At 34.8% G+C, this 15,803-nt stretch overlaps 1 protein-coding gene across 3 annotated transcripts; it reads right to left on the reverse strand.

The window, feature by feature from the left end:
* Nucleotides 1–246: 246 nt before the first annotated feature.
* Nucleotides 247–15,730, reverse strand: atp23.L (ATP23 metallopeptidase and ATP synthase assembly factor homolog L homeolog). Of its 3 annotated transcripts, none has more exons than XM_018250698.2 (6): nucleotides 15,478–15,561; nucleotides 13,614–13,659; nucleotides 12,812–12,888; nucleotides 11,865–12,002; nucleotides 2,138–2,221; nucleotides 247–850 (listed from the first exon to the last, which is right to left on the reverse strand). In XM_018250698.2, exons 4-6 carry the CDS (start codon nucleotides 11,961–11,963, stop codon nucleotides 647–649), a joined length of 387 nt encoding a protein of 128 aa, XP_018106187.1. In that variant the 5' UTR covers nucleotides 11,964–12,002; nucleotides 12,812–12,888; nucleotides 13,614–13,659; nucleotides 15,478–15,561; the 3' UTR covers nucleotides 247–646.
* Between the last annotated feature and the right edge of the window lie 73 nt (nucleotides 15,731–15,803).

Below are 15,803 nucleotides of genomic sequence, written 5' to 3' on the forward strand. Positions count from 1 at the left end.
AACACCGTTATCTAGAAAAATCATTCTCTGTTTTTACTTCTATGTATTTTTTCCACCCAAAATTACATTTTTTTTTTATTGATTTTTCTGATTGTATTGGTTTTTTTGGATTTAAATACATCCCATATATTGCTGTTCACTCAGCAATATGTGGAATGTATTTTAATTCAAAGAGTAGGAAACATGTAAGGCTTTATGTCCCTAACAAATAATATCCTGGAATTTGGGTTAAAAATAAAACAAATACTACTTCTCAGTTTTATTATGGCGCAACTCCATGTATTAGACAATATGAGCTTCCAAACACACTTAAAATTGAATGTTCATACCTGCATATTTTGTATATGTAAATTAAAAAAAAATCAAACTAAAACCTTATTTTACAATTATTTACATGTTAAAATATTTTTTTTCTTTCAGAAGTTTTATATAAAATGATTAGTCTATTGAAGTTTTCCTCGAATACTTTATAGTAGGCTTGCATCTCATTTTTGTGAGATTAGAAAAAATATTATTACATGCTCATATTTAAAAAATTTCTATTTCTATTTCAATGGATTCATTTAATTAATTCTTCATAGAACATAACATACATAAAAGTTATATCAACGTTTTTAATAATTATACAACGCCAGCAATTTAATTTTCAAAGGTTTGCATAATACCGATCCCGATTCTGAAAATCTCTGTATGCAAATTTTGCGTCAGCTTTACTGTGTGGGATTCTCCCAAATGGCTCATGGTCATTGAAACATGAATCAAAAACTTCATCTACTGCCTTCTCAGCGGTTTCTCGGCTAATGTTTCTTACAGCTAAAATGGAACGAAGGGCTCTGTCTCGGACGCAAACCTATAAAGATAAAAGCAAAGTTAAGAAGCTGAAAATAAGCCGAATTCTATCTGCTGACTACTTCATGTTTTTTGATGAAAGTTCTTCACTTTTCCTGACAACTTCAAACGGCTGAAAAGCTTTTCTTGAAAATTAAAATGCAGCCTTTGACCACTTTAGGAATCCCCATGGCATCTCAAGTAAATACTCTGGAATACCTACTTTAAAACATATCAAAGAATAAATTCAACTTTAAACTTTAATAACCACATAAAATCTAGACTTTCTGAATGACCAAAAGGCACAATTATATGAACAGTGTGCATGCTTATCTAAAGAGGCTATCTGATTTTAATGTGTACTTCTGGCTTATGGCATGTTTAAAGGACCAGTAACATCAATTAAAAAAAAAAAAAAAAAAATTGTTAGTATAGAACGAAAAAAACCCCCACAAAGACATATTAAACTTTTAAATCGCTAAGTCTTTATTAAGAAATAACTTACCGAAACTCTGCTCGCGCTCCTCTTTAGAAAAGGCGATCTGGCGATCCATTTTGCGGCACTCGATTTCTTCTGCCTGCTTTCCTTATAGAAGATAGCTGGGGAGGAGGAATCGAGCGCCGCATGATGGATAGTCACTGAGTCGCCTTTTCTGAAGAGGAGCACAAGCGGAGTTTCGGTAAGTTATTTCTTAATAAAGACTTGGCAATTTAAAATTTTTATATGTCTGTGTGGTTTTTGTCGTTCTATACTAACGATTTTTTTTTAAAAAAAAATTGATGTTACTGATCCTTTAACTCTCTATTGCAAGTGTCTTCCTCTCTTTTATTACCTTCTTGATACAAGACTTTTTTTTTTTTTACATGGCTGAGATAGACAAAAATTAATTGACTTCAAGATAAGTACTGTTTATAAGAAGGCACTAAAATATTCACTATTTTTTTTTATGTGCCCACTTTGTTTTACAGTTTCTAAATCAAAACCACTATGTTTATAAATGTATTTCTAAATTCTGAACCCTCTAACAAACTGGTGATGTGGTTAACCCACCACTGCAAAAGGTGGGTAGTGACTTGTAGATCTGGGAATGTCTATTTAAACAGGATAATGTAATAAAATGCATCTTTTTAATGTAGGACTCTGATCTCACCACTGTTAAAAGGTGGGCTTTTAGTAGTGCATCACAGAGGTTTTGCACCTTGTAAAAACATTCAGTACTGCTTCATTTTCCTTGGTTCAATTCATAGTACTTATTAGTGTACATGGTTTAAGGAAGGGATCTGAGAAAAGTAATATCCAATTTCTTACCTGATGATGTCCTTTAACACCGAATTTGAATCGGGTAAGCTCATTAGCAAGCGTACAATCCCCACTCAGGTTAGCAGCTCTAATCTACAAAGAAGACAAGATTACCATAGTAAACCACACATCTCACATGAAAACTGCAATTCTATATGGCAAACTATTAGCAATAATTTCCATAACCAGTGAGGTAGGGACTGATGTGAATTAAGCTGGCCATAGATGCAAAGATCCGATCGTTCGAATCCTTGAACGATCCGACTTTCCCATTTCCCGACCTGCCACTAACCATTCCGATCAAATAAAGTAGTAAAAAACAGATCAGCCGATGTTCTGCTCCTGACAGCAATCAAACAAAAGTTATGTCCAACAAAGCTGGTGACAGTCTCCCACTAAAAATAAAACGATCGGTAATAGATGCAGAGAAATTATTGGCAGCCGACAAATCTTTTAACCTGTCCGATCGACCAAACGTCTGATCTCCGTGGGACATCCTCGATTCGTACGATCAGATTGTCTATGACTGGCTTAAGGTATAATGTCTGTAAAAAGCGGTTGAGTGTTGGTGCTATAAAAGGACAACAACAATACAGTACAAAAAAGTGCAGTGACAATTTGTTCCAAAAACTGGTGGCTAGAGAACTTCAAATATAGGTAAAAAGGAATCGCTGTATTTCCTGACAAAGCAAAGGAAAAGGGGAACAAAAACAGATATGCGTAATATGGTGCAGTATTTTCTACTATTTTTTGTATAAATGCACCTTTAACTGTGCGTGATTAAACGTGTATAATAGTGCAAACAATGTGTGACAAAATTAAAACACTTCGATTGTGCGACTGTGTATCTATTTTATATATATATATATATATACACACCACTGTTTGTTTATACATTAGTGTAAAAAATGATATAAGTGACTTAAAAAACATTTTTTACCAGTGAAAAAATAAAATAAAATAAAACAACAAAAAATTTTTAAAAATAATAATGTGTAAAAATACCCTTGTCTCACAGACACCTCTTATAGTTAATATATTAACAAATTAATTCTAAAGACACCAAATGGTAGCAAGCATAGAGAGTTTTGGTTTAATTGCTTAATTAGCTTCTTTTAAATGAAATCTTCACCCAGTGCTGATCTGGTGGTATATTATACTCACAGACGTGAGTGAATCTGCGCTTTTGAGAGAACAGGCCGTGTCCTTCCAATAATCAGGTAACCTTCTAGCTGGGTAGAAAATAGAGCGGCATGTGCAGTATCGTTTAAAAAAGCTGTTTAATAAAAATATAAAATACACTCACAAACGCCTCCTTTAAAATTGCATGTAAAATCTGTGAAGTCCGCTTTTCAAATGAAACCGTAGCGTCCTTTACTCTGCTCTGCGCATCTCAGTCTTGCGCTGCAGCTCCAAACGATCTGTCTCCGCTCGACGCGTTTCGCCAATAGGCTTCTTCCAAGAGCGATTTCTTCTTCCCATAATGCTCTCCACTTAAAGCCCAGCTAGATTCAAAACTATCCAAACTTTATCCGCACAAATGAACATAACCCATCGTAAAGGCATATCTGCACCTATAGCTATACTATTCCACAGTATTTTCAAACTTCTGTTGCAACATTCATATTAACACAGTTGTTACAGCACAGCAGCAACATTGTATTCGCTATCAGTAAAACATCCATATATAAAAAGAAAAGAAAACCTCTTGCACGTTGTTACAGTATCATATTCCTCGAGATCACATTCTTTCAATTAGTAACATATTACTTTTACTCTAGGAATGCTCTCAAATTGAAATCTATGTTTAAACCACCTGGAGAGAGGGTCCCCAATTTATGAATCCACCAGCTTTCCTTTCTTAGTGTTTTATTTGTTAGATCTCCACCTCTCCAATCCTTTTCAATTTTCTCTATCCCCCACCATTTCAGACCTGTTATCTTTTTATTGTGCTTTTCAAGGAAATGTTTTGATACTATATGTTTTACATTCCCTTTTTGTATGTTATTCACATGTTCTCTTATTCTTTCCTTAAGGTTTCTATTTGTTTTACCCACATACTGGAGGCCACATGGGCACTCCAATATGTATATTACATTCGGGGTGTCACATTTTATTCGATTATTTATATCAAAAATTTCTCCTGTTTTCTGGCTTTTAAAAGTTTTTGTTTTTATACTGTGTCTACATGCCTTGCAAAGGCTACATGGAAAAAACCCTTTCAATTGCTCTTTCTTTTTTTCTTTACCCTTTTTCTCATTATTCCCAGTATGTACTAATTTTTGTTTCAGATCTGGAGCTTTCTGGAAAATAATTCTTGGCTTTTTAGGTAGAAGGGGTTCTAAATCTTTGTCCAAAGCTAACACATTCCAATGTTTTTCTATAATTCTTTTAACATTACTGGCTTGTGAATTATATTGTGTTACAAAGCACATGTTAAACCTCTCTCTCTCTACATTTTCTAGTATAGTTGTCTCTTCTTTTTTATACTTAAGCATCTGTTTTCTGTCTTTATCCCTTATTATCTCATATGCTTTTTGTATTTCCCTTTCTTGATAACCTCTATCTTTAAATCTTTTTTTAAGGATTTCCGATTGTATGTCATATTCTTCCAGAGTACTACAGTTCTTTCTAATCCTTCTAAATTGTCCTTGTGGGATATTTCTTATCCACTGTGGATTGTGATTGCTTGAGGCCAGCACATAATTATTTGTATCTACTTCTTTAAAATAGGTACGTGTGCATATTCTACCATTCTCTATATAAATTTGTAAATCAAGGAAATGTATTTCTTTCGAGCTAAAATTTAATGTGAATTCTAAATTGTACTCATTTAAATTTATCTGTTCTATAAATCTTTTTAATTCTACTTCCCCTTTTTTCCAGATAATTATGATGTCATCTATATAGCGTTTCCAGATCCCTAGGCTCGCGTCCAGTGCCATTGTTCCCAGGGTATGCTTCTCCCAATATCCCATGAAGAGGTTGGCATAACTGGGCGCGAACCTAGTTCCCATGGCTGTCCCGCAGATTTGGAGGAAGAATTTGTCATCGAACCAAAAAAAATTATGATTTAAAATAAATTCTATAGCATTTATGACAAACTCCTTCCCTTCCTCACTTATATTTGAATCTTGCATTAAGAATTCTTTTATTGCTCTTAATCCTTGTTCATGCTTAATGCAGGTATATAGAGATTTTACATCCAAAGTGGCAAGAAGCCACTCCGGCTGCCACTCTTGTTCTTCAAGGATGTTCAATATTTGCGTAGAGTCTTTCAAGTATGAAGGTAAATTAATTACATATCCCTGGAGTTTAGTATCTATAAAATGAGACAAATTATTGGTTAATGAATTAATACCTGAAATAATTGGTCTACCTGGGGGTGTTATTGGGTTTTTATGTATTTTTGGTAAAATATAAAAAAGGGGTGTTTTTGGATATTTATTAATTATATATTCTTTTTCTGTTTTATCAATTGCCTTTTCGTTTTCAGCTTTAGTAACTAGTTTTATTAATTTATTTTGGAAAAGTTCTATAGGATTTTTATCTAATTTACGGTATGTATTTTCATCATCTAAAAGCTTTATACATTCTGCTCTATATTGTTCTGTGTTCATAATAACAGTCCCACCACCCTTATCCGCTGGTTTGATAGTTATTGATTCATTTTCACTTAATTCTTTTAGGGCTTGACGTTCATTTTTCGTTAGGTTTCTTTTTTTATTTTTCCCCAAATTTTCCAGGTCTTTTAGTATTAATTTTTCATACATTTCTATAGCTTTTCCTTTTTCTTGAGATGGTATAAATGTAGATTTCTTTTTTACTTTTTCTTCTGTGTTGCAACTATAGTTTGTTATTATGGCATTTTTGTTTATAAAATATTTTTTAAGGGTTATTTTTCTTATGAATTTTTGTGCATCTATAAATAGATTAAAACAATTTGGTTGATTCATTGGTGCAAAATTTAGACCTTTTTTTAACACTTTTTCTTGGGTGTTAAAAAAAGGCCTAAATTTTGCACCAATGAATCAACCAAATTGTTTTATAAGAAAAATAACCCTTAAAAAATATTTTATGAACAAAAATGCCATAATAACAAACTATAGTTGCAACACAGAAGAAAAAGTAAAAAAGAAATCTACATTTATACCATCTCAAGAAAAAGGAAAAGCTATAGAAATGTATGAAAAATTAATACTAAAAGACCTGGAAAATTTGGGGAAAAATAAAAAAAGAAACCTAACGAAAAATGAACGTCTAGCCCTAAAGAAATTAAGTGAAAATGAATCAATAACTATCAAACCAGCGGATAAGGGTGGTGGGACTGTTATTATGAACACAGAACAATATAGAGCAGAATGTATAAAGCTTTTAGATGATGAAAATACATACCGTAAATTAGATAAAAATCCTATAGAACTTTTCCAAAATAAATTAATAAAACTAGTTACTAAAGCTACTAAAGCTGAAAACGAAAAGGCAATTGATAAAACAGAAAAAGAATATATAATTAATAAATATCCAAAAACACCCCTTTTTTATATTTTACCAAAAATACATAAAAACCCAATAACACCCACAGGTAGACCAATTATTTCAGGTATTAATTCATTAACCAATAATTTGTCTCATTTTATAGATACTAAACTCCAGGGATATGTAATTAATTTACCTTCATACTTGAAAGACTCTACGCAAATATTGAACATCCTTGAAGAACAAGAGTGGCAGCCGGAGTGGCTTCTTGCCACTTTGGATGTAAAATCTCTATATACCTGCATTAAGCATGAACAAGGATTAAGAGCAATAAAAGAATTCTTAATGCAAGATTCAAATATAAGTGAGGAAGGGAAGGAGTTTGTCATAAATGCTATAGAATTTATTTTAAATCATAATTTTTTTTGGTTCGATGACAAATTCTTCCTCCAAATCTGCGGGACAGCCATGGGAACTAGGTTCGCGCCCAGTTATGCCAACCTCTTCATGGGATATTGGGAGAAGCATACCCTGGGAACAATGGCACTGGACGCGAGCCTAGGGATCTGGAAACGCTATATAGATGACATCATAATTATCTGGAAAAAAGGGGAAGTAGAACTAAAAAGATTTATAGAACAGATAAATTTAAATGAGTACAATTTAGAATTCACATTAAATTTTAGCTCGAAAGAAATACATTTCCTTGATTTACAAATTTATATAGAGAATGGTAGAATATGCACACGTACCTATTTTAAAGAAGTAGATACAAATAATTATGTGCTGGCCTCAAGCAATCACAATCCACAGTGGATAAGAAATATCCCACAAGGACAATTTAGAAGGATTAGAAAGAACTGTAGTACTCTGGAAGAATATGACATACAATCGGAAATCCTTAAAAAAAGATTTAAAGATAGAGGTTATCAAGAAAGGGAAATACAAAAAGCATATGAGATAATAAGGGATAAAGACAGAAAACAGATGCTTAAGTATAAAAAAGAAGAGACAACTATACTAGAAAATGTAGAGAAAGAGAGGTTTAACATGTGCTTTGTAACACAATATAATTCACAAGCCAGTAATGTTAAAAGAATTATAGAAAAACATTGGAATGTGTTAGCTTTGGACAAAGATTTAGAACCCCTTCTACCTAAAAAGCCAAGAATTATTTTCCAGAAAGCTCCAGATCTGAAACAAAAATTAGTACATACTGGGAATAATGAGAAAAAGGGTAAAGAAAAAAAGAAAGAGCAATTGAAAGGGTTTTTTCCATGTAGCCTTTGCAAGGCATGTAGACACAGTATAAAAACAAAAACTTTTAAAAGCCAGAAAACAGGAGAAATTTTTGAAATAAATAATCTAATAAAATGTGACACCCCGAATGTAATATACATATTGGAGTGCCCATGTGGCCTCCAGTATGTGGGTAAAACAAATAGAAACCTTAAGGAAAGAATAAGAGAACATGTGAATAACATACAAAAAGGGAATGTAAAACATATAGTATCAAAACATTTCCTTGAAAAGCACAATAAAAAGATAACAGGTCTGAAATGGTGGGGGATAGAGAAAATTGAAAAGGATTGGAGAGGTGGAGATCTAACAAATAAAACACTAAGAAAGGAAAGCTGGTGGATTCATAAATTGGGGACCCTCTCTCCAGGTGGTTTAAACATAGATTTCAATTTGAGAGCATTCCTAGAGTAAAAGTAATATGTTACTAATTGAAAGAATGTGATCTCGAGGAATATGATACTGTAACAACGTGCAAGAGGTTTTCTTTTCTTTTCTTTTTATATATGGATGTTTTACTGATAGCGAATACAATGTTGCTGCTGTGCTGTAACAACTGTGTTAATATGAATGTTGCAACAGAAGTTTGAAAATACTGTGGAATAGTATAGCTATAGGTGCAGATATGCCTTTACGATGGGTTATGTTCATTTGTGCGGATAAAGTTTGGATAGTTTTGAATCTAGCTGGGCTTTCAGTGGAGAGCATTATGGGAAGAAGAAATCGCTCTTGGAAGAAGCCTATTGGCGAAACGCGTCGAGCGGAGACAGATCGTTTGGAGCTGCAGCGCAAGACTGAGATGCGCAGAGCAGAGTAAAGGACGCTACGGTTTCATTTGAAAAGCGGACTTCACAGATTTTACATGCGATTTTAAAAGAGGCGTTTGTGAGTGTATTTTATATTTTTATTAAACAGCTTTTTTAAACGATACTGCACATGCCGCTCTATTTTCTGCCCAGCTAGAAGGTTACCAGATGATTATTGGAAGGACACGGCCTGTTCTCTCAAAAGCGCAGATTCACTCACGTCTGTGAGTATAATATACCACCAGATCAGCACTGGGTGAAGATTTCATTTAAAAGAAGCTAATTAAGCAATTAAACCAAAACTCTCTATGCTTGCTACCATTTGGTGTCTTTAGAATTAATTTGTTAATATATTAACTATAAGAGGTGTCTGTGAGACAAGGGTATTTTTACACATTATTATTTTTAAAAAATTTTTGTTGTTTTATTTTATTTTATTTTTTCACTGGTAAAAAAAATTTTTTAAGTCACTTATATCATTTTTTACACTAATGTATAAACAAACAGTGGTGTGTATATATATATATATAAAATAGATACACAGTCGCACAATCGAAGTGTTTTAATTTTGTCACACATTGTTTGCACTATTATACACGTTTAATCACGCACAGTTAAAGGTGCATTTATACAAAAAATAGTAGAAAATACTGCACCATATTACGCATATCTGTTTTTGTTCCCCTTTTCCTTTGCTTTGTCAGGAAATACAGCGATTCCTTTTTACCTATATTTGAATTTCCTACGGGCCCGGGAGAGCCCTTGATAAGGACTCGCTGTAAGTTGGAACTTCACTGCCCAAAAGACTCAAAAACTTTTGCTGTGGACTTTTGGCTAGAGAACTTTCCAACAAAATTACAGTAATAAATACAATGAAATGCTTTAATATCCACAAGAATTAAAACACAAATTATACAACAAAATAATTAAAAATAAATAAATAAAAGAACAAGGAGACCCAATTCACTGTCGGTATTAATATGTTAGCACTGGGCCGGTGACCCTTTAGGAAAAATAGGGTTTGTATGGACCTACTAACAAAGTAGCCTAGAGAACCCATTAATAGGCGTTGAGTGCAATATTGAAAGTAAATCTTTAGTTTAAAATTAAATACAGATAATAAAAGTCATTACACAAACAGTTTGTACCCTAGAGAACTTTCTGTGAACAGTTGGCTGACCTAGGGAAGGGATCAAAGGCTGTAATTGTGGAAGCAGATTCATTAACTATCACCAATAAAACAATCTTTTTTTCTTCATTTAACCAAGGTATAATTTCCCCTCCCTGCTTCCCATCCCCCACATAGTTGATTACTCCTGAAAGTGCCCCTAACCCAGTACACCAGATTGGTGCAGAATAAGCGGAGTGGAGCTCATGGGCGCCATCTTCAGGCTCTTCGGTATTCTTCCTTTAAGTAGAAATCAACCTGTTCTGAAAAAAACTTGTACCCCCCACCCCAGGTAGACCCCCCTCCATCCTCATCCCAGGGAAATACCCCATACTTACCCCTCGCTGCAGATTCTTCCAGCAGAGTTCCAAGAGTCCATCTTCTGTGTCCTCGGTAAGCTGAGAGATCGTCAATTTACGAGTAATTCCGCGCATTCGCAGTTGTGCAAACTGCTCCAACTGCGCATGCACAGAAATACCGATCTTGCAGTCAGCTTACAGAGGACGCAGAAGATGGATGCGTGGAACTTCACTTGAAGAATCTACGGCGAGGGGTACGTATGGAGTATCTCCCCAGTGGGGGGGGGGGTAGTTAGCCTGGGGGAGGAGGGTCTACCTGAGATGGGGGGTATGGGTTTTTATTAGAACAGGTTGATTTCTCCTTTAAGTGAATGCTATATTGGATGCATGGGCAGGTGGAGCAGTCTTTGAGTTTGTAGCAACTGTGCATGCACCAAAAGTGTCAGAATTTGTCGAAGGGAAGGAAGAGGACCCAAACATACCAAAGAGCTGGAAAACAGTGCTCATGGGCTTTGCTGCGCTTACTCTGTGTTGGGGGCACTTTCAGGGGTAATTAACTATGCGGAAGGAAGCGGGGACTATCTAGGGAAGTAAACGGGGGCTTTTCTTATTGGGGGGTTAGTTCTCCTTTAATTCTAGATACATTTCAAGCAAAGCCTTTATAATGCAGATTCAAGGATTTTTAAGGATGCAAGCAGAATAAACAGAATAAACTAATGTTATTCTGTGCTAGAGCAGAGCTACAACAGATTGTCCTGTACAAGTGAAAATATTGACATTTTATTATTATTATTAACATGTATTTATAAAGAGCAAACATTTTGTGCAGCTATGAGTCTGAATTACACCTTTTCATTCAGGAATAATATTGCTCAAACAAAGCTGGAAATGCTAAATGCTACCTAAAGCTTATAGCACAAAAACACATAAAAGTGAGTACAGTACGTAGATGTTCAGATTGTCTCGCTTTATATGCCATAAATTACACAATATGAATTTAGAATGATGGGAAACAAGTTTCCACCCATTGTTTTTGTTTACTTAAGAACACTGCCATTGATCAAAATCAAAAGCAAAAGAGCAACACAAAGCAGCAAAATTGCAATACCCCACATATTAATTTAAAATCTTTACCTAAAAGGGGACCTGTAACACTATGAAATAATTCGAAATTCGTATCTATTGTGTTTGTTAAGCAAAATAAATTATACTTACACTATATAAATTATTTAAATATTGGTTGCAGTCAGCCTTGTAATTGACCACATCAGCAAGCAGGCAGCAGCCATTTTGTGGACACTGTTCTTATACAAGATTTTGAGGCGTTACAATGCTTGTCTTATGCACCAGAATGGGGGACCTGATGCCCATACCTTTGCATTGGCTGCACAATTATAGACTGTGAACAGGGAGGGGGATGGCAACATGTAGGAAATGCAGAATGGAAAGTGAAAGTAAGGGCTTGCCCTGCCTCTAAGCCTAAGGCATAGAGGAGATGCAGGCAATATATGACTGACAGCTGGAATCTTTAAATGCATTTATTACAAATATGGATGTTTTAGTGAAAAAAATGAATTTGGGTTTTGTGTCTAATTTGGAAAGGACTTTTATTATACAGCTTATTATGTCTGGATGACAGGACCACTTTAAGGTTTCAACTACAAAGGGATTGAAATTATACATACCTCAGAACAGGCTAAGTGTCGCACATTGTTGAACCAATCTACATGTGCACGACAATGATCAAATGCGTGAATTAATTCATGTGTAACTACGCGGTTCATATGGGATTGTTGATGAATATTATTTTGACATAATACAATCTGAAAGAAAATACACACATCTCCTTTAAATAATAAACACATGTAATGTAGTCATATTAGTCCACACATCATAGACTAATGATGGCTATTATTTATAATACAGAAGCAGTCAGATTACAATGGTATAAACACCCTTCAAAATCCACTTCTAGTAACCTTATACCTTGCTTCCATCCAAAGCAAAAATTCCATTAAATCCAGTAATAGGTATGGGTACAAAATAAGCGCAGAAGTACTGCTGCAAAAAGTGCCTTTATTCACAAACACAACATGTTTCGAGCATCCCATGGAGTCCTATTTTAACAAATAATTCAGATTTTGTTAATGGGCCTGGTTCTATAAATAAATATGGAGGGCCAGGTTGGCCTTGGTTTGGGTTAAGTCAGGTTAAGTTATAGCAACAGCACATTATATTTGAATTACTTTAAAATGCTTTTATTTTTTGGTGTTACTGTTCCTTTACGCTGAGTTAGGGTCATCCCAGGTCAAAATCATATTCATTATTTACATTTTATGATTAATAAAATTAATGGTTGTAACAGTGACACAACACAAAAACCAACATATTGTTGAATTTTAACAAATACATTAACACTAAGCAGAAAGCCCAACCAATTACTGTAAGGCTTCCATATGCTACCAACTACAAACATCCTCACACCAGGTTCAAAACATACCATATCCACATCCAGTATGTTTTTCTGTGAAACCCAAGCATAGATTTTCAATGTGCCCCCTATTTCCTGAAACATTGCCCTTTGTGAGGTAAAATCACATCCATATTATTTTAAAAAGTTGTTGGTATTCACCTCTGAAGTTGCAGCATCAAATCCTCCACTGACTGATCCATCACATTCTTCACAAGAGAAGTGTCTGTCTTTATAAACTGTACTGCAACATTTCCAAATAAAGAGGAAATATGGATTAAAAATACGCCTATTATCAATAAACTATGCAAATATATTTAATTAAAGGGAACATCAATCTCAATATTTAGTTTTGCTTAAGCAAAGCTGCCCAAAGTGCCCCAAAACCTATTTTGCTCTTTGAACATATTAAAAAGTTTATGTAATACTGGGTCAGGCACTGCATTACCAGTGGCCCAGAAGTAAACTTCCTTTATATGATCATTCTAAAATCAAACTTCTCTGCTAAGCACATTCTCTCCTTATAATGCACTTTACTGGGTTCAAAGACGTGGAGCAGCTTTCCAGTGAAATTCTGCCATATACTGTAACTGCCACGCTCCCCCACCTTGTGTATTAGTTTAGAATGAAATGATTGGATGATACAGTGTATCTTTGAAAAATGTTTTGCTTATTAGTTGCTATACATATTCCCAAATTTCTATGAGCAAATAAACCATGGTAAAATTCTGAGTTTGTAAATTTAGTATCAACTTGTTAATGGTTATCTAACAGGAGAATCAAATTGTAACTGTTCAATGGGATATAAGATATAAGAGCCTCTGGTACAAATTCTAACCAAATGTTTTTTATACCTATAAGGTATTATGTATTAAAATTATTGCCCTAATTGGTTCATAGAAGGAGATTATAAGTAAAACTAGCAGAACTAGTGAGAAATTTGTGAAAGTGATTGCATACTTACCAGCCTGACTGTTTCATGGCATCTAAAAGCAACTTGGCATATGGGCCTGAGAAATAAACACAATAGATTTACTGTTCTAAAAGCTCATTTTATACTTTTCTTATTAAATTTGTTTAAATGATATACCAACCATAGCACTGTACTGAACATATTATTGTTATGTTAAGGTAATTTTATTGTGTTACATTTTCAAAACCTTTTTTAAAAGAATGCTAAAGGGCATCTATCATGCACTGGCCAATCTTATGTCACATGCATGTGTATTATGAGCTAGCTGAGGTACTTGCCTCAACATGGCCAACACTAAGCCTCTCTCCTGGTTCAGACAGCGTAGCTCTTGAGCTGGAGTTTCTTCACATAATACTATTTTTTCCCCACCAGCTGAAGTGTAAGCTGTATTAACACGCACCTATGTGGGGGGACAATTTTGCATGGTAAGTGCCCTTTAATGAAGCTGTGGACAAATACTGGACTACAAATGGGACTGGAAACCAGAGTCTAAAAAACTCTGCTGTAAATGTTTTATGTATTTGACCTCGCTGACAAAAAATCTTGGAATGATGAGGAAAACCTGTCTGACTAAATTTAAATGTTAATTTGCATAGTTCTTTTCAGAATTCAGTATTATTCTATGTATTTTTTAACTGTTGTGTTCACTTTTCAGATCTCTGCCATGTTCATAGAGGAATAGCCCTTTTAAGGAAATGTTCTATTGTTAATTAAAGTAGGATGATTAATGTCTGAAATGGTGTTATCTTAGACATCTGTCTTAATTTTGTATTGTTTATTTAAATATTTAGCCCTTCAATTGTGCCTCTTTATAGACTGAAATTTTACAGAGGATTTGCTTTTACTACCTATTAAGACAGTATCTTGCACTTATGGCTCAGAAAACCAATCAGGACAAGCCCATGCCAGACAAGGAAATACAGCACTTTTACTAAATGTAACAAATGAGCTCATTTATGTGGCTAAATAAGATTTATCCTTATCTGAATGTCTTTGTTTGCTGTGGGCTTGACCGGTTTGATTTTCATAGACACAGTACCTTATTAATGACAACACAAAGCCACATTTGATCACAAAACAATTGCATTCACTTTTTATGGAAAAATATTTTAGCCTTAGGGTTAGGCCAGATAGGCAGATTCGGGAGATTAGTCGCCCCAGGGACAAATCTCTACTAATTCAGGGAGATAATCTCCCTGAATTGTTTTATAATACAACTGTCTATATCATACTAAAGCGTCATTTCAAGGTGAACTGGCTCTTAAATGGAATTATTCAGTGTAAAAATAAAAACTGGGTAGATAGACAGGCTGTGCAAAATAAAAAATGTTACTAATGTAGTTAGTTAGACAAAAATGTAATGTATAAAGGCTGGAGTGATTTGATATATAACATGTCAGTCTGATCACTACTTCCTGCTTTTCAGCTCTCTTGGTTTACACTGACTGGTTACCCTGGCTACCAGGCAGTAACCAATCAGAGACTTGAGGGGGGGGGGGCACATGGGTCATATCTGTTGCTTTTGAATCTGAGCTGAATGCTGAGGATCAATTGAAAACTCACTGAACAGAAATGTACCATGTGGCCCACCTTCAAGTCGCTGACTAACTCAGAGTTATAGGGCTGAAAAGCAGGAAGTTGGATTCTGGCTGTTTTATTAGACATCTGTTCACTCCAGACTTTATATATAACATTTTTGGCTAACTAACTATATTAGAAATATTTTTTATTTTGCACAGCCTGTCTCTTTACCCAGTTTTTATTTTCACACTGAACTTTTCCTTAAAAAGTTGCAGGGCCTGTTGCAGCGTCCTGTTGCAGGTTAAGGGAAGAAACATACGCAGCCAGCACTTACTTGTGTCCAGCGCAATCTTCAGCATCAGTTGGCACTTATGGTTAAAGCTAAACAAGCTCTTTGACAAGATACTGTTCTTCTTGCTCTCGCCGTTGCCTCTTTCCGGGAACAAGTGGTACCCGAACTCATCCTGCTCAGGCTTCTTTTCTTCCATAGGTTTGCGAAAAATACAATCTCTGTAACCTTACCAGTCAAACGAGCAGCCTCTCTGACCCTGGACAGCAAGCTGCCATGAAAACACGTGACATTTACGTAACCATAAAAGGTAGTTTTCAGCACTTCCTGGTCTTTCCGAAGTTGGTGCAGCCATCTTTGATTTGGTTGCA

Source organism: Xenopus laevis, chromosome 3L (genome assembly GCF_017654675.1).
Source record: "Xenopus laevis strain J_2021 chromosome 3L, Xenopus_laevis_v10.1, whole genome shotgun sequence".
NCBI classification, from domain to species: domain Eukaryota; kingdom Metazoa; phylum Chordata; class Amphibia; order Anura; family Pipidae; genus Xenopus; species Xenopus laevis.

Bases quoted from the DNA above. Each gene is read 5' to 3' on its own strand.
- atp23.L (XM_018250697.2), bottom strand. From the start codon at position 15,631: ATGGAAGAAAAGAAGCCTGAGCAGGATGAGTTCGGGTACCACTTGTTC. The intron at 13,660-15,477 runs GTAAGTGCTGGC...TTTATTTCTCAG, and splicing joins GAAGATTGCGCTGGACACAA to GCCCATATGCCAAGTTGCTT. The intron at 12,894-13,613 runs GTAAGTATGCAA...GAAATGTTGCAG, and splicing joins GCCATGAAACAGTCAGGCTG to TACAGTTTATAAAGACAGAC.